The 19172-nt window shown below is 43.0% G+C and overlaps 1 protein-coding gene across 2 annotated transcripts in view; it reads right to left on the bottom strand.

Annotated features, from left to right (window-relative positions):
• Positions 1 to 19172, bottom strand: part of pbx1a (pre-B-cell leukemia homeobox 1a) — a 55392-nt gene that overhangs the window by 1031 nt on the left and 35189 nt on the right. Inside the window, exons 3-9 of one of the 2 annotated variants that reach the window (XM_084058515.1) lie at positions 11601 to 11845; positions 9875 to 10065; positions 9316 to 9451; positions 7971 to 8133; positions 4763 to 4875; positions 3544 to 3633; positions 1 to 1277 (exon numbers count right to left, since the gene is read on the bottom strand). The exon at positions 1 to 1277 is cut by the window's left edge and continues 1031 nt beyond it. In XM_084058515.1, the coding sequence (XP_083914641.1) occupies positions 1185 to 1277; positions 3544 to 3633; positions 4763 to 4875; positions 7971 to 8133; positions 9316 to 9451; positions 9875 to 10065; positions 11601 to 11845 (1031 nt within the window). In that variant the 3' untranslated portion in view covers positions 1 to 1184. The remainder of the gene's footprint in view (positions 1278 to 3543; positions 3634 to 4762; positions 4876 to 7970; positions 8134 to 9315; positions 9452 to 9874; positions 10066 to 11600; positions 11846 to 19172) is intronic. The other variant, XM_084058516.1, reaches the window with a different exon arrangement.

The following is a 19172-nucleotide window of genomic DNA, read 5'->3' as shown; positions in this document are numbered from 1 at the left end:
AATAGCAACAACAGTAGCACGATGGAAACTTTATCTTGATGTGTTTTGGTTTAACAGCAGTATTTTGGCAATATCAAAATGTTATCACTGTACGGGCAACATATGGAGACGACACCCCAAAGTGGAGCTGATAAAATAGCAAATAATAATACATATCTGTATATCTGATTAAAAAATAACACAAATTCCTGCTTTTGTTGTAGTGCTGTTTCTGTCACTCCACGTGCACACAATGCTGTCACTCTAAAGGTGATTTAGACTTAATTGCGTGTCGGTGTTGCGCGTCTATGTTGCACACCGGATATAGCAAATCTACACACTCACAATGAGTCGAGCTTATAGATCTACTTTTTGGTGTGCAACCAAGTATAACTCAGGCTTAAACCACATATTGTGTTGTTGTATCAAACCCACAACGGATGAACACTTACTAGATTGTGAGTTCCTGTATCATTACTTTAAAGAATAATGTCAATCAAATTGTCTGAGTTGATGACAAGTATTTATTGTTTTACGGATAACATATTTCACAGGGTTACCTTAGAGGTATCGCCAACATAATTGTGTTTTGACTTGTCAGAGACAGAGGGTAAGATGAACATACTTTATCAAGCACACATTGTAAACAACTGAGCAATATTTAAGTCTAAATGGCGTACCATAGAATAGGTGAGAGACAACAAAACGTAAGTAAGAAGATGTGCCTCTTGCTTGCAAAGACAAAAAAACTCATTTTTACAAAACAAATAATGGACACTGACATTTTTTTTCCTACTTTTTTTAGTTGCCGAGAGGTAGAATGAAGCGTTCTCAATCAAAATGTATGGGTTGATTTATTTATCTTATCACGTAATATCATCAATATGAGTGAAAACATCACAAGTGAATAAGTAACCCCAGCCCTCTGAATATAATGTGAAATCTGTACAAACATCTCCATTCCTTGTAGTATTGTTTTTCGTTTTCATTCTGATACATTTAGTTGGTATCTCAAATGTCCATGAGCAGAGCAGAGGAAATTCCTTTTTTTTCTTCTTCTTTTTTTTTTTTTTTTTACATTTTCTCTAGTTAGGATTTCACAGCACCCCTCCAAACTATGGGACAGTGAATCCATTTTACTCTTAATACTGTGAATGGCACGGCCAGTTCATGTTTTTGTGGATATGGTGTGGAGATTGAAATATTCAGTTGGAGGTATCCGAATGAACACTTCCGGGTCCTTCCGTGGGGGAGGTCACTGACGATGGGGTTGGGGCATCCTGCCAGCCTCCATTTGTCTACAGAGATAAGATGGGCGGGAAAAGCTTAATTAGCTCAAAGGAATGTGCAATGAATGTGATTTGGCTGTATGATACAGTGACAAACCAACATAAAAATAAATAACATTTACGGTGAGACTAGAGTACTATGTGGGCATACAGTTCTGTTTAAAATGAAACAGAAGGCAGTCAACTTATCAGGAGCGTAGAAAAATCCTGGCCTTTTTTAGTTTTGACTTTTGAATAGGTTTTTACAGGCAATTAGAGTCATAAAATGATTGTTCATGTCAAAACATAACAAAACCGGATTGACAAGGCTGCTGATATTCTGATACACTGAAAGCCTAACAGATATTGCCTTATTGACAGATATTGCCAAGAATATTCTGGATCACTTCCATCTACCTGCCTTTCCAAAATGGCTGCCATGATTCAAGACAAACAGAGACAACGCTACACAGAACAAACAGACCTTTCATAAACCTTCCAAGATTGCCCTGAGGTAGTTGATGAAAGAATCAATTATAGCAAATTATCACACTGGCTATTGGGAAAAAATATAATGGCTTTGTAAAATGGAAGCCTTCTTCAATCCCGGAGATAGGTCGACTAAAGACCATTAGGGACATTAATGGCAATTTCCGTGCCATCAGTGAATGCTGAAAATGGGCTTTGGCACCCTCTTATTTTCAAACCCTGTTATTTCACATAGAGGCCGTCTGTCAGCCTATTCAGAACCAAAAGAGAGAAGAAAGAAAGAGTGTGATGTTTTTCTTTTTTCTTTTTTTAAGCAACACCCACCATCAATTTCAAGGGTGTAATTATTGTTCAAGGAGAAAGGAGGAGAGCTGCACCACACAAATTCTCTCTGACTCAGTACAGGATTTTTTTTCTTCTTCTTTTTAGAATATAAAAATGAGACAATATTGTTTGGCTTAAATAACAAAGTGTCCACACTGCATCCAAAACTCCCATTGCTGTGTCTTTTCAACAACTGCAAAGAGAGTCTCTGTAAGGTATGTTTAAGAATTAACTTTGTCTTTATTAATTATAACAATATAATCAATAATTCACTGAAACAAAATAAATAAATAATACAAAATAAACTATTTGTGTTTTTCCCTATATCCTAAAGAATGAAAGTAGATATAAGTGCTGTAGAAGTACATATATATATATATATATTTAGCTGTTTTACTACTATCTTATAATATTCCATTAACATGAACTGGGATCTTGAATCTGCATGGCTAACTATTTACACTGGAGCTAACTAAGTTCCATTCCGGTGTGCGGACCGGTCAGGAAGTTGATGGCTCTAATGCAGGCTTTGTCCATATTCTTATTTTAGCATGAAGGGGTGTTCCAAGCCTGGCTGTCAGTGTCACTGCAACAGTGGACGGATGATCTGACCAATGTGCTTAGACTGCTTGCCCAAAGCTCCACTCATTCTGCCTGTGTGACTGTCGTATTGATTCCGCTCAGTCCCACGCGGCCTGTCGCTACGGATCGACATGCAAACGCACTGCCTCCAGTGTTCCCTGCTATGCCTGGCCTAGCCTGAGAAGACCCATGAAAAATGGGACCATCCGCTCACACCGGCTAGCTAGAGTTATTTTAAGAAGGAGCAACTGGGACTTTTTTTCTTGAAGCCAATTTCGGGTAGGGACAAGGAGGCATGTTTTGTCTTCGGGTGCCAATGTGAGAGGAACGCTGGGAGGGAGGATGACACCTGTGTCCTTGTTCCTGTCGGCTGCAGGTGCCTCGCTAACACTAATGTCCTCCGACAGGCTAGGAGCGTGTCCAGCCACTCAGCCGCTGGCCGCTGCCTCATTGCCTGCCACCTAGGGCATGACTGGAGCAGAGGAGCAAATGCCTGGACAACAGCCCAACCCCAACAGACTCTGCTAAGTGGCATCCCAACCACCCCTACCCACAGCATCCTACCCATTAACCACTTCCAACCTGGCATCCCCATTTTGGGCATGGCATTATAGGCAAGACTTTTCAAACATTTCTAAACATTAACAGCTTTTTACTTTAGCGAAAATAGCCGATATACAAGCTCACAACTCTTTGCAATGCAACGCTTTATGAGCTTGTAGATTTGCTATTTTTGTCTATTTTCGATCAGCTATATTTGTCTTACAATGCAGTATAGGGCTACACACACACACACACACACACACACACACACACACACACACACACACACACACACACACACACGTACAACAAAAAAAAACATTGAGAAGGACAGGAGGAGGTTGTTTACAGGTCTTACGTTGATGCCCTGTGGACTGTACATCTGGCTGGCTGCTAGGCTGTCACTGTATCCGCCGGTCTGGCTGATAACATGGCGAAGGGTATCCACCTGCAACAGCCAGGACACAAACACAGAGACAAAGGCAGCTGGTCAGACAAAGGCTCCGGGTGACAAAGAACGTCATGCACAGGGAAAGGTCAGACTGATAGTAAAAGGGTACCATGCGTTGGAAAAGGTTACAAAGTGTGAATTAAAATGATTTGGCTGCTAATGGAGACTTGATAAGACATCACAGTATAGGACAGAGATACACAGATGCTAACAAATTGCAATAACAATTTATGAATATATTTTAAGGTGCCCTGGAAACCACAACAAAGCTAACTAAAAATGCAATTTCTACGCAACAAATTTCTACAATATATGATATTATATTTTGTATGGAAAAATAACTGTAACTTGAGTGTGTGAGTGTGGTTTGTGTTCTGTTACTTAATGGACCAAGATTTCAGAGTGCCATGATTTTTTGCAATGAGGGCACTTTGAAATTCTCAGGCAAATTACCTTTTGAGGAGGACAGGAGTTTCAATTAAATATCAATATAGGATAATTTTTATCTGCTACTGAGATCATTCTTTTGCATAATCATACATGACCTACAGTAAGCTGATTTAAACAGAAAGTGTGTGTGTGTGTGTGTGTGTGTGTGTGTGTGTGTGTGTGTGTGTGTGTGTGTGTGTGTGTGTGTGTGTGTGTGTGTGTGTGTGTGTGTGTGTGCGTGCGTTTGTGTGTGCGTGTGCATGTGCGTGTGTGTGTGTGTGTGTGTAATCATGCCCAAAGCACTGCTATCAACTGAGAATGCTGCTATAGCTCCCCAGTCCATGGTGAGAGTTGTAACACTCAGTGCTGGCCATCCCTGTACACTTGAACGAGGTCAGAGTGCTAGACTCCACCAGTGGCTATGAGAACCCTTGTCAGGGAAGTGCTGATGAGTGTTGCACCATTTCCCAAACTGTCTGCATTCGTCTACTCATTTGTGCGCTGACAATGGTCTCCACATTAATACAGTGCTTAAGGCCAAGTGTGACCTCTGTCTCTCCAACTAGGTCAAAGGGGAAGCATCTATGCTCCTGTACGTGGTCAGACAGGCTCAACGACATCAATAGAAAGCAACTGTGAGTCAGAGGTTTGCAATGTTCCAATCACGCCAGACAACTAAGCCTGGAGAGGCGCCTACCTGGGACTGTATGTTGGCCCCAACCTGACCCCCTTGGTACGAGTCCCCATTGAGGGATTGCACACTCATGAACAAGTCTCCGGAGTTTGACATGTTAAAAGAACCAGCAGAACCTGAGAGGACAGTCAGGGAAGGAGAGAGAGAGAGAGAGAGAGAGAGAGAGAGAGAGAGAGAGAGAGAGAGAGAGAGAGAGAGAGAGAGAGAGAGAGAGAGAAAGAAAGAGGAAAAACAGCGAAAATAGGACAGTGCCAGGTGGAGAGAAAGAGAGAACAGGGAAGGGAGAAGGGAAGAGGAGAGGGAAGGAAAGAGTAGTTAAAATGACCATGCAACTGCAAAAGTGCAATAAGTGAGTTAGTGGAGCAGGGCAGCAGACATATCGTTGCTGTAGGGCAGAGAAAGCGTGTCCAAAATGACAACTTTTCAGGAAATGGAAAAAAATAACCTGTAGTTATATTTTAGTCACGAGCTCTCGTTAATACTTTTCATTTGTTAAATATTTATAAACCCACAGGCATATTTAACCACTTTTAACCTGGTGTCCCTATTTTGGGCATGTCATTATAGATGAAAAGTAAAAAACAAAACAAAGAACCACTAAAACAAATAGCAGATCTACAAACTCACAACATGTGTGAGCTTATAAGTTGGCTATTTCCGCTACTTTTGTGCAACACTGTCATACGATTAAGTATAAAATAGGGCATTGATTTATGAAAAACACAAAAAAAAAAACGAAATATGGAGATACAAGGTTTCTGCCCAACAGCAACAATATGCAAAAGGGCAAGTATCACCAAGCCATAATTAACAGAAACGAATGCAAAACTTCATACATCAAGAACCATAAAATGCATTATAATCATAAACACACAATTACTGAAGTCCACGGACAAAGACAGATGCTGTTGAAGTTGCTTGCTACCGGTGGTTCATTAAGGAAGTGCTAAATGATCCACAGGAAGACCCAAAGAATCCTCTTTGTCCTTTAATGGACCCAAACTCCCCAGATGTAAAGAGACCACAGCGTAACTTGATTTCAACACCCGGTCCTAATCCAATACAGTTGGGAAGTCTCTATATGACAAAAGGCTTGGCTTGCCCTCTGAACAGCTTAATGGCATGCAAGAGGTCAATCGGACAAGAGGCAGGATAAATTAACATCCGTAAGACCAAGAGGTCAATATGGGAGAGAGACAGAGAAGAGAGGACAGAGAGAGAGAGAGAGACACAGAGAGAGAGAGAGAGAGAGAGAGAGAGAGAGAGAGAGAGAGAGAGAGAGAGAGAGAGAGAGAGAGAAGAAACGGTGCAGGAAGAAAAGGAGAAAGCCATATCATATTATCGGGTTAGTCAAGAAAAGGTGCAGTACACTCAGGTTTTGAGTTATTTGGGAGCCAGTGAAGCTGAGAGCCCATAAGGAGGGGTCTGAGCTACCATGAAAGCATACATCTGTGGGGGTCGATAATACATTACCAACAACAATTATTTTATTTACAAATAATGTATTTTTCAATGTAATGAATAATTTACAGTAATGAGATAAACAGGCAAAAAGAAACATGTTTTTCAAAAAGAACTATTTAATGCACCATAATTCTCTTGTGAATGGAAGTATGAATGCACTTCACCACAAGTATACCATGGAGCGCAGTAGAATATTGCACAAACTATGCTGGCTGGAGAAGATGTCTGGCTTAATGGGACCTAGCTGTGTTCAAAAGCAGTTGCGCAGAATGTATATTTTATTTTATCTTTTTAGTTGCAGAACTCAGCGGCACTATGTTTAAGGAGACAGTTCATTCAGGGCAGCCTATGTGCTCGCTAAAGAAAGGTAGCCTTATACAAAATGTAATCCCATTATTAAATGTAATTACATAAATGGTGCGAGAGTCGGCCCTGCTCACTGATCCAATCATTCATGTGCCCAGATATTAGAGCACATTGCAGAAGAGATGAAAAATAAATTCATTTCTAATGTCAAATTACTTGATTCCCGTATTAGCATAAGACTAGATGAAAGTACAGCTCTCGGGCAGTTTCAGTTTGTGGTTGTAATGTACTTGATACAAATCTTTGCAAGTAGTGCTATGCTGTGTGTATGGGTGTGAGTATGTGTACGTGCATGTGTGTGTGTGTGTGTGTGTGTGTGTGTGTGTGTGTGTGTGTGTGTGTGTGTGTGTGTGTGTGTGTGTGTGTGTGTGTGTGTGTGTGTGTGTGTGTGTGTGTGTGTGTGTGTGTGTGTTCGTTCGTTCGTGCGTGCGTGAGTGTGTTTGAAAGTGTTGGACCACGTAATGAACAGTGAAGTCTCTCTCTCTCACTGGAAAGCACAGCTGTTGGGCTATTATTTATTTATTTACCTCTGCCCCTAATGTTAGTTTTTAGAGACCTCCACAAAGCTCAGAACCCTGACTGACAAATGAAACTGCGCCAGTGCGACCGAGACCAAATCCTTGAGTTCGGGCTATGGTACTGTATAACCAAATAATGTTGCTGTGTTTTGGCTGTGTTATTTTTTACTATCTTAGTACGTGGCATCATAGTACAGATTTAATAGATCCCCTTCATTCTTGGGTTGCTAATTACAATAACACCTGAAGGAGCAGCTTTATGGTGATCGTCTGTCTGTCTGCCTGTCTGCTTGTTTGTTTGTCGGTTTTGGATCAAACATGGCAGATGTCTTGGGGGTGGGATCAGCACATGTACTATTGATTGTTTCATCAGTGTCATCTTTTAAATCTCTTCTGAAACCTACCTCTATGTTAAGTCCTTTTCTTAAATCTTCTTGCCATTTTGTGTTTTATTGATTATTTCTGTATGTGTTTATTTTACATTTTGTGGCTACTGTGCTATTTTATTCACTGATCTCTTATTGTAGTTTCATCTCTAATGTTTATCATGTTGCTCTTTTACCCTGTTCTGTAAAGCAAGTAACTATGTTTGGAAAAGCACTACACAAATAAATAAATTATCTATATCATTATCACAGAGCAAGGTATATATATATGTGTGTATATACTGTACCTTGTTTGTTTTGATTTGATAATTATTGTTTGCCCTGAAGAAGGCCACTTGAGGCGAGGCATGTTAGTATATTTTTTTTGTTCCAGTTTTCTTTTGTATTATGGGGTCATAGTGTAATGACAACAACCCTTACAGCATGTGGCTTAGCATCTTTCTGAGTTCTTGTACACAGAAGTTCAGGAGGACTCACCTGCTGAGTTGGGAGTGGATGGGGAGTTTGCCTGGCTGCCGTGAGCTGACGACACACTGGTTGCGGTGACTGCCGTCTTCGCGGCATACATGTTGGCTTCTTCTTGGAACTTTCCAATGTTTTTCTTGTATCGGATTCTCTTGTTTCCAAACCAGTTTGATACCTGTGACAGGGAGATCATACAAAGATATGTAGTTTTATTAATGAAGGATATCGCTGCCAGTAAGCCTACTGTATAAGCAAACAGCAATTCATCAATTCGAGTTTTTATCATTAGCATTTGTGTTAGCATTTTCCTCTCAAAATACATACAGTAGATACAGTATACTGTGAACAAATCCTATTCACCAGGGCTGGCAAAAAGTGCAAGTGGTCCATTATGGGGGCCAAACCTTCAAGATTCCAGATGGTCTTGTTCACCGCTTGAGCCCTATATATATACTTAATTACAGGACGGATAAAGAAAATAGCCAATCTATCTACAAGCTCACTGCGACGTGTTGTGAGCTTATAAATGGTCTGTTTCTCAACTGAAATCTTAAAAAATAATATTTTTGATAATTTTTGCCATTTTAATGCCCAAAACAGGGACACCAAATAGAAAGTGGTTAATGACCTGATGACAGTGTTGCCCATATAAATAGAACTCCAAAACATAAGTAGCATAGTGACATAATCCACAAGTTGAGGCTTCCATCCTCTCATCCTCCACTCGGGTTGTTTCCTTGCGCTCCAAGTGACACGGGGAGCTTCAGCTCCTCCAAAAGCAAATTAAGCTTTGGTACGCGAATGATTTCGTGGGTCAAGCTGGAGCATGGAGGAGGCGAGAAGGCAGAATTTTTATATTGGGATTTACCTATTGCCTCCTTGGGGGCAATAGGCAGTGGGCAAAGATGGTGGATATTTAGGAAGCTCCACACATGGTGGGTGCCGTCTGACTACAGATCTTGCGAACGTCCTATGTTTGCTGTTTTCTAGATCTTGTGAGAGTGTGTTGCTGGGACAGACCAAAGTCAATAACAAAGTAGATTTTCTCCTTTTCTTGTGTCAGAATGTTAGGAAGACTGTGTGGCCTGTGGCGATTGGATCCAATATTTAGTTCAGTGACCACCAGTGACCAGCTACGTCACGCAGATACTGATATAAACCGAAGATGGTCTTGCTTTCTTATTTGTCTTGGGAGTGGGGTTGTGGATAGAAGGTAAGTGATGTCATATTGCTGCGCCTCAGGACTAACGTTGTGTTGAATAAATGACTGACATCGGTTGTGTACTCAAAGAGAGAAGTTGCACTTGAATTAATTTCTGCAATTCTTACAGTAGAATAATTGTGTTTGTGTTGATACCTGTGACACCGTTATGCTGCATTTCTTAGCCAGTTCTTCTTTGGCCTCCTCACTGGGATAAGGGTTACTGAGATGGGAGTAGAAGTACTCATTTAAGATCTCTGTCGCCTGTTTGTTGAAGTTCCTCCTCTTTCGCCTTTGGGAAGGAAAGGAGGTAGATGTGGAGAATAGAAAAAGAACAAAATAAAATCAAACACCTTCAAATCCAGTTTCACTACAATGAGACATAATAATACAAATATAGGGATATTTCACTCTCAAATAAAATAAACATAAAAATGTTTAATTAAAAAAAAAAGAAATAAGTAAGTTACGGCCCCCCCGCATTAGAATGTCCTTCTGAGTGCGAGTACTTTTTTCATTATTTTTTTATATTTTTTTATAATGTTTATTTTATTTGAAAGTGAAATATCCCTTAAAAAAATTATCAAAATAAAACAAATCGCTCTCACATCAGGCTGTGAACTTGAAAATCGGCAATTTTCGCCTATGACAAAGTATAGTGCTTAAGTGGTTAATGAATAAATATGCATTCACCAACACACACAATCATACAGACCTGGCATCAAGGAAGCGTGAGCGTAGGATCATGACAGCCTCGCAGGTGCTCTGCTTGAGCTGCATCTGGATGGAGCTGAATTTGCGATGGATGATGTTCACCATGCGCTCGATCTCCTTGGGCGAGATGGGCCGCGTTCGAGACTGCTCCCTCAGCAGGTTCATCACATGGGTGGTGAACTCGTTGCACGCCTGCACACAAAGAACAGAACACATTAAACAAACAGGCCTCAGAGTGGCCTGACAGCCTCACACCTGACAGTACTACTGAGTGAACAACGGAACAAAATTGCGTTCTCAAGGAGCCGAGCCTTTGCAGACGGGCCGACGGTGATAGAAGCAGCACTGATTGACACCGTTACAGATGCCGTACTAATAGCGACGGTGTGAATTGTAGTAGGCAGACGTAGCGGCGGGTTACGCCCGCGTTTTGCGGGGAATAAAGGGATGCTGCGACGAGGAAACAGCAAAACTCATGGCGTTTTGAATATTAAAAAGCCTTTTCTTCAACAGACGAAAGAAGCGATGTGACAAGCGAAGAGAAATCCAAAATGACAGAAAGTGTTCAGTCCTGTTCACGTTCAGGAGGTTTAAACTCTCATTCTCTCTCTCTCTCTCTCTCTCTGTTTAAAGCCATTTCTGTCTGTGTCTTTTCACTCCATCTTTCAGTCTACCTTGTTCACTGTGTCTGCATCAGTCACTGGATATGACTGCATTCAGAGTCAAGGTGTCTGTTTCTTGTCAGCACCAGGGTTACGTCAGTCAAAATGATGCACGGCGCCAGCCGTTCTGCTCGCGAACACATGCCAGACGCCACTCACTCACATGCTCGGAAGGTGTGTGTGTGTGTGTGTGTGTGTGTGTGTGTGTGTGTGTGTGTGTGTGTGTGTGTGTGTGTGTGTGTGTGTGTGTGGCGTTGTGACACGTAAATGCTCAGGTGTATATTCACAGTGACAGTTAGCAATGACTAGCCTCACTGGAAGAAGATGACAAACCCACAAGCGCTTTGACATCGGCGAGCATGACAACACATTGCAGTTCCTTGGAAGAGTGCTGGTGTGTGACTGATTCAATGGATGCTTTGCCTGCTGAAGACATCACAATTCAACGCCCTGCTTTTCATGGCTTTGACCTTTCAGAGAGCGTTTTTTTTGGAAGTAAAATAAAAGTTACAAATTCAGAAGGCTAAAAATAAAGGAGGAGTTTTCGTTTTCATAAAGGAGTGGAATTATTAGAAACGAAATTGTTGTCATGTAACAATGTCAAAACTTGGTCTTGACATGGGATGTACTAAGTACTGCACTTAGTGCAGACTGAAGAGTACTTTGGACACTAGTCTACGACGTCAGGCATCTAAGACGCACCAACTTGGGAGAGTTCGGGAATCTCCATATCTGGGCAAAAAGGTGGACACAGACAGACAGACATACACGCGCGCACACGCGCACACGCACACACACACACACACACACACACACACGCACACACACACAAACTCCTGGATTTATAGATAGATAAATGTATTTGTCCCTATCCAACAAAACATTAACCACTTGAACCCTCTAATCTCAGTAAAACGGACTGTGGTGCTGTCTTCTACAAATCTCTTCACCGCAAACAGCCAAACTACAAGCTCACAACGCGTTGCAACTAAGGCGACGTGTTGTGAGCTTGTAGTGTTGAGAGGGGAAGGGTGTGGGGGGCGTAGCTAACAGGTGTGTGTTTACCTGCTCGTACTTCTCCAGTTCCGTATGGTAGATCTGTCTGATCTGCGACAGCTTGGCCCGGTAGTCGGAGTGCTCCGCTGAGTTGTCGGCGCCGACGCCACCCGCCGCAGCGGCGGCGGCGGCGGCTGCCGCCGACCCTCCTCCTTTCTCTGGGCCTGACACTCCCTCCGCCAGCAGCATGTTGTCCAATCGCATGAGCTGGGCATCAGGAGGCTCCTCCTCCTGGGCACCGCGAATACTGAGCACTGTGTGAGAAGAGAGAGGGGCGTACAAAATCAGCAAGCAGTCCCATTTGGTTTATTAATCCATTAAGTCCTGAGGCCGATTAAAAAATGTTTTCTAAATACTAACAGGTTTTTTTTAATACATAATCTTTTTTTTTTATATAAAAATATTTAGTTCAAGGGACCCTTTAAAAATATATATATTCAAAGATTAGCAAAGGTTTTCACGATTAAAAAAAATATCAGATCTACAAGCTCATAGCGCAGCGCGGCAGTCGGTGCCGACATCTGCGTCATCTAAAATGACAGAGATGCATTACCGGTCTTAATGGGTTAAAAAAAAAACGACGTCAAAATGTTCTATTATCCCAAAAAAGAAGAAGAGACAATCTGTGTGGGAAAGAATGATTTAATTGCAAACATGCACAGCACATTCCAGAGTGTTCATTTAAATGTTTACACTCTCAGACTTAAATGAACACTAGAATTTTACTGTGAGGGGGTTCAAAGCAGTCCTAAATAGTGAGCCTAGAGTATTTTAATACCATGAATGACGAGACTAAACTACTTCATCCAGTAAAGTCTACCAACTGAACTGCTTGAAATATGGCCATCCCTTTAATAGCTCTGTGCCATAAAAACATGCAGCCTCGCAGAGTCTGGCAGCTAAGCAAGATAATAAAACTATCATTTTCATCGATTTTGAATATCATTCCAAATAATTAACACAGCCTTCCGCCAGAGTTCATTTTTCTTTGCTCTCCTTATGAGCATGCTATGGTATTTCCTACATAGTGGCTTTAAACAGAATATGCTCTCATCAAATGCTATCTTCAAGATAATACGAGATACCACAGGCATATGATCATATTAATGTCAAGATACCTGAAATACAAATGATAATGGTATTAAGTTAAGTGTAATTTTTGTCTGCAAACTTACAGTACAAACAAGCCACACTTGAAATTATATAAATATCTCTACTTCTGCCCAACCCTACAACACCAGTGCACCTGTTTCCTACAATGCTGTGTACAGCTACAGCGATAACCCCCCCCCCCCCCCCCCCACACACACACACGCACGCACGCACATGCACACAAGCTTACATAAATAGACACAGACACTCACCACAATCACTAACACTGCCTCCATCTCTACCATCAATATGTAAAAAACAAAACGGGTACAAAAAAAGACATGACTTTGCACAAGAAATCCACTGCTGACTCCATTAACCATTACTAGACATTACTGACACATTACAGGAAGGAAACATAAACAATTTCTTGTTTCCTCATAAAACCTTTATGTGTCAGCCATATATTGCCGTCCCTCTGTCTACCACTAGAAGGCTCCCTAGGTAAAGGAGCGAGCTGTCTTTTTGTCTCGGGGGAACTGAAAACAACCAAGCATCCAACCAGGTGTAGCCTTCCATTCCATCCACGCTGTCTTCAAGGACAAAAGACAACCTGCACCGGCAGTACTGTGCCCATTTCTCATACCGAATTTAATTCATGTTTCAGTCAAAATGCTTCAGGAAGTCCATCTAACCGTATTGCGTCTGTGTAACGACCACAGACAATGACAGTAAATGACAGAGTGGGGGGCCGAGGGTATATAGGCTGTGTGTCAGTGGGAGTGGTGGAGAGAACCAGGCCATATTGTACCCCACACCGATTGGTCTGCAGGTCTTTTGTAATGAGAATGTAAGGTTGAGTCGCCCTATGACCTTTCTGGTGAGTGTAGGGCTGAAGATGGATTCCCGGGGCATTGTGTGTGTGTGTGTGCGTGTGTGTGTGTGTGTGTGTGTGTGTGTGTGTGTGTGTGTGTGTGTGTGTGTGTGTGTGTGTGTGTGTGTGTGTGTGTGTGTGTGTGTGTGTGTGTGTGTGCGTGTGCGTGTGTGTGCGTGTGTGTGTGTGTGGCGGGGCATCTACCTCTCTCTCTCTCTTGTTTTCACCCTTTCTTTTCTTTTTCTCTTCCAGCGGTAACATCATCACTACCCATCAGCCCCTGCACGTGAGCGAGCTCAGCTCAGGAGGCAAATGTCAATGGCTATCAGACAGCTGGAAAAGGTCAGCAGTTCAGATGGCGAGCAGACATATTGTGTGTATATAAATATATATACATATATATATATATATACAGTAGTGTGTGTGTGTGTGTGTGTGTGTGTGTGTGTGTGTGTGTGTGTGTGCGCGCGCTCGCACGCACATTCTTGTGTGTGTTGGCAGGCCACGTTCAGAGGATGAATATGTGAATATTTTTCATGTGACTCACACCAGTGGGGAATTATAATGCTTCGATTCTGACAAAATAGTGGCGGCAAGTCCCAACTAGAGGGGAGAATCTAATGAGCCTAAGACTGATTTATTCACATCCCCTCCCCCCCAAGTCCTCCAGTGCACAACTAAAAGCACAAAATGGATTAAATTAATACAATTAATAAGGATAATCAAACAACTCACTGTGCTGTAGCATAATTACCCTAACCAAAGCCATCAGCTTTATTTATTTCTCTTCAGTAATAGCGATGAAATCGATTAGACCTCAATGCCGGTCAGACTTCTCGTTGTGAACTCTGTCGCCCCGGACCATACATTATCATAATCACCTGGCAGTAGGAAGTGGTCCTCATTACAATATATCATGCAAATACTCCCTGCACCTTCATCATAATACCAGAAACCCTTTATCCACCATGTCTGGTCTTGCAAGAAAAGCAACGGGATGACAGCGATCTGTGATTCCCTCGTCCCAGAGACAAGCACAGAGTGGTATCTATAAAAAGGAAGATGGCCATCATTTCATCTTGATCATTACAGACAGACTTAATTGAACAATGAGAGGACACAACCCCCCTCTCTTCCTCCCTCCCTCCCTCCCTCCTTCCCCTCTCCCTTTGTGTCTGCTATTGTATAATTCAACTGCTCTCTCACTCTCTCTCTCTCTCCCTCTCTCTTTCTGAGCTGTGGGGCAAAAGCAAAATATAAAACATTAATATGTATCATTAACATTATTCCAGGCATTATCTGAAAAATGGAATAAAAGCTTTACTTTGTTATTGACAAATGTAATTAAATGTTTTAGTTATTTAAGAGCTGGCTCACAATCTCACTGGCCTGCTGTCTGTCTGTAGACAATTTATACTCCAGGAGTCACGCGTCCAAAATAGCCGATCTATAAGCACACAGCACGTGGCATTGTGAGTCGCGACGCATTGTGATCTTGTACATCGGCTATTTTCAGCAACGGACTCCAGCGCGCAACTCAGTCATACTACAAATTATAAACTGGGCTAATGCCAGTGTAAATAAACAAAGATGCTTATGCATGAATGTGCACGCACACACGCACACACACACACACACACAAACACAGGAAGAAATACACATCTATGCATATTGGCGGAATACCCACAGCACCTCGGCTGGTGCCCTGCGAGCGCGTTTTAAATGAAAGCATGTTTAATTAATGATGTTGAAGTATTCTGTCACAATTAGGAAGATGTACGGTCAAACAAGCCAGCAGTGATGTCCCTGACAGTCATGATGAAAGTTTACCCTCCTTGCCCCTGACTGGCAGCTAGCAGCCAATGTTGGACCAGATCCATTTCCCGTCAATACAGTAACACGATACACTCTGCAGTGATGTGGCACTGTGTGTGTGTGTGTGTGTGTGTGTGTGTGTGTGTGTGTGTGTGTGTGTGTGTGTGTGTGTGTGTGTGTGTGTGTGTGTGTGTGTGTGTGTGTGTGTGTGTGTGTGTGTGTGTGCTTGTATTACTGTACTTGTGAGGGCTCAAATGTCCCCACAAGTATAGTAGGATTTGAGAAATGGTTCTTATGGTTAATATCAAGTTGAGGTTTTAGGGTTAGGATTAGACATTTAGAGGTTAGGTTTGGCTTTAGTTTTCCCTATTTTATATTTAGTATATGTGGCGTCACACACTGGAAAATAGACGATCTACAAGCTCACAACGTGACGCAGCGTTACATGTTGTGACCTTGTTGATCTGATATCTGTTGTAGATCTATTTTCAATGAAGTCCGAATTTTGTTATGTCCTCACGAGTATTGTAATACAAACGTGTGTGTGTGTGTGTGTGTGTGTGTGTGTGTGTGTGTGTGTATGTGTGTGTGTGTGGGTGTCCTTCGCTTCCTAGCTCTCATCCACGTCACATGGTCCAGACAGGGCCAGGCAGTGGCTGTGCTCTCTATTGATTGTGTGGGCACACGTCATCTAGGGTTTCAGCAGTTAATAAATCAGGCCTGTTCCTGACATAGACGTGTGTGTGTGTGTGTGTGTGTGTGTGTGTGTGTGTGTGTGTGTGTGTGTGTGTGTGTGTGTGTGTGTGTGTGTGTGTGTGTGTGTAGATGTGCGTGTGTGTATGTGTGTGTGTGTGTGTGTGTGTGTGTGTGTGTGTGTGTGTGTGTGTGCGTGTGCGTGTGCGTGTGCGTGTGCGTGTGTGTGTGTGTGTGTGTGAGTGTAGGTGTACGTGTGTGTGTGTGTGTGTGTGTGTGTGTGTGTGTGTGTGTGTGTGTGTGTGTGTGTGTGTGTGTGTGTGTGTGTGTGTGTGGGCCTGTCAGTGACGAGTCAGCGGGAGTGAAAGCGACAGCCACATGATAATGTAACATCACCACCATTCATCCCTGCCACACAGCATTCTGGGACAAAACAACAACAACCTGGGAACCTGACGGAAAAAAAAGCAGTGTGATTTACAGCAGACATGACAAGTATCACAAGTATCACTAATACAACCCCACCACCCCCCACTCCTCAAAGGGCTATGACATCCAGCATTCATCTGCTTGTAATAGAAGCTCGGCCTGCAAAGGACAGAATATAACGACACTGTCACTCAGTATTAGCAAAAATAGCCAATCTACAAGCTCACAAGGCATCGTATTGCGATGCATTGTGAGCTTGTAGATCTATCAGCTCATAGAACTTGTAGATCTGTCAACGTTGTAAAGTGCTAAGCAACACCATGATGATTCCTGAGCACACAAAATACCGTCTGTGTATCCGTTTATGGTCATTTCAGCTTCCAGCTGCTGCCGAACCAATGCTAAAAAGAATCTGTGAAATTGCAAACTATTGTAAATCACAATAAAGACCAAGCCGCTATTATCAAACTCTCAAAAGATGTCGTATGCTGGCAACTGCAATATCCGTACCATGCTCTGTACTGTAACTAGAAGGCTAGATTTTGCGATCTATTCCGTGAGCTCATGGGAAACTTTCCCAGACCCAAAATGTTCTCTCCATCACCAGATAATGGGAAGCAGTACAGCCTCAGTACACAAGGGCACAGTCATAAAGCACCTCTAAAACAGCTTTATGTTTTATCAGCCATCTCTAGTGTCATGTGCAGAAGGGGGCAGAGTCGGGAGTGTTGTTCGGTCTGAACGCGTGCAGGGGCGGTGGTGGGTGGGTTGGTTGGGTGGGGGAGGATAACAAGGACAAGGAGAAAGACGGAAGGAACACTGGAGGGACAGAGGAGGACAAGAAGATGTGGATGGTGGTGGGGAGGGAGGAGGGGGAGGGAGGGAGGGGGGCTTGGAGTGATGGTGGGAGAATGAAAGGCGAAAAATAGAAATGGAATAGGAAAGCGAGGTGTCAATTAAAAAAATGAACCCCAGTGCATTTGGGAGGTGACAGCTGGTGGGAGACGAGCTGACAGGCGTCACATTAGTCGGATTTGGTGGCCGCTCCCCTCATCCTCCTCCTTTCTCTCTCTCTCTCTCTCTCTCTCTCTCTCTCTCTCTCTTTCTCTCTTCTCTCTCTCTCTCTCTATCTCTAGCTCTCTCTCTTTTTGCTTTCTCCACTGGCGACCGGTAGTTTCTCATGCAGCAGTATAGTGGCGGCGAGCTAGCGAGGCAGGCAGGCAGGCAGGCACTCAGCTTGGTGTTTTTCAGAACAAGTTCCCCCTGCAGCTACTCCTAATAACGGTAATTATCGTCGTCATCTGAGGCTTAAGCAGGCCAGGCTGAGGCCTGAGGGGCCGGCCTGATAACGAGGCAGCCAGCGCCAGAGGAGAAGACCATTCACAACGCACACAGCCCCACTCCCATACCACCAACGCACAGCGCTCCCATTTAAAAAGGCCTTCATTAAAATAATTCATTATTCAAAATAGGCAACACATCAGCCCCCCGGCGGTCCCGTCTTTCTTAAGGTGTCTTAAAAATATACGTCTCCTTGATCGAATCAAGCCCGCGCTCGGCCCGTTGCCATTTCTTTTTCCCTTTCTTTTTTTCTTCTTCTCGTAATGGCTCCTCCGGGCTACAGTGGGAAACCCACGGCGGCTGAATAGCTGTGGAGGAGTCATGAGCTTGGTGGTGCAGGGAGCAGCTCGGATGGCAAAGCAAACAAGCAGAGAGACAAAGACGTGGCTATGGAGGGAGCGCCCCCTCCAGCCCCCCTTCAAGGCCTGCTGTTGGTGGAACATGTACAGTGAAACACACACAACAGAGCAACAGCATGACTGATAACATTTACTGTTTGATAGAGCTCGGTTCACTGAAGCTCTGTCAGGGTGTTTCACATCACGCATCACAGGGGGTGGTGGTGATGGTTGTGGGGAGGGGGGGGGGGGGGGGGGGTGTTATACTGTAGTCTCTGTAGTCGTCATGTCGTGGACTTAAGCGTTGACTTTTTCTTTTTTTTGCAGTGTGTTTCTGAGGATGTGCAGTGCTTGTTTTGCCCAGGAAAGCAGGTCATTCATTCACTGGGAGAAGCACAGCATGGGGTGTCTTCAGTACCTTCACTAAGCATGCAGCTCCATGTGGCCATCCATCCTTAGCTCCGCCTAGCCTAATTATAACAGACATACTCCCTAGTGTTAGTATGGAACTTGGATGATTGTGATTGCTTTAGCCGAATCAGGCCTATTCATTATGAAAAAATAAATAAATAATACATAAATATTTCACAAAATTTTAAGAAATTGAATCATGACAGATTTTCCGTTTTCCAACCAATTGTTTTCAAAGCATTAAGGCCTTTGCAATCAGAGTCTAATGCGTTTCTTACTGGTAAATGAGTTTTTAACTCAGATGAAAGATGCAGGAATCAAACTGGGTTCGGTTGAAAAAATCCACGCACTATCGCAGCCAGTAGTCAGACGACAATTTTGGAGTTAAGGCCTTTGCAGACAGGGTGCGATTTTCCGCACGGAAAAAACGGACAATATCATTTTTTAAATGAACACATGGTTCTCAATGACCTCATGCACACCCCGTGCGGCGATGGGATGCGGCGATGCGTTTTTTTCAATCGAACCCAGTTCGATTCGTGCGTTTTTTCATGCGGTAAAAACTGATTGACTAATCGCACCCTGTGT

The sequence above is a fragment of the Gymnoscopelus microlampas genome, assembly GCF_963454915.1.
Source record: "Gymnoscopelus microlampas genome assembly, chromosome: 5".
Taxonomy (NCBI): Eukaryota; Metazoa; Chordata; class Actinopteri; order Myctophiformes; family Myctophidae; genus Gymnoscopelus; species Gymnoscopelus microlampas.
The sequence above is the reverse complement of the archived record's forward strand: the minus strand, read 5'-3'. Positions and strand labels throughout refer to the sequence as shown.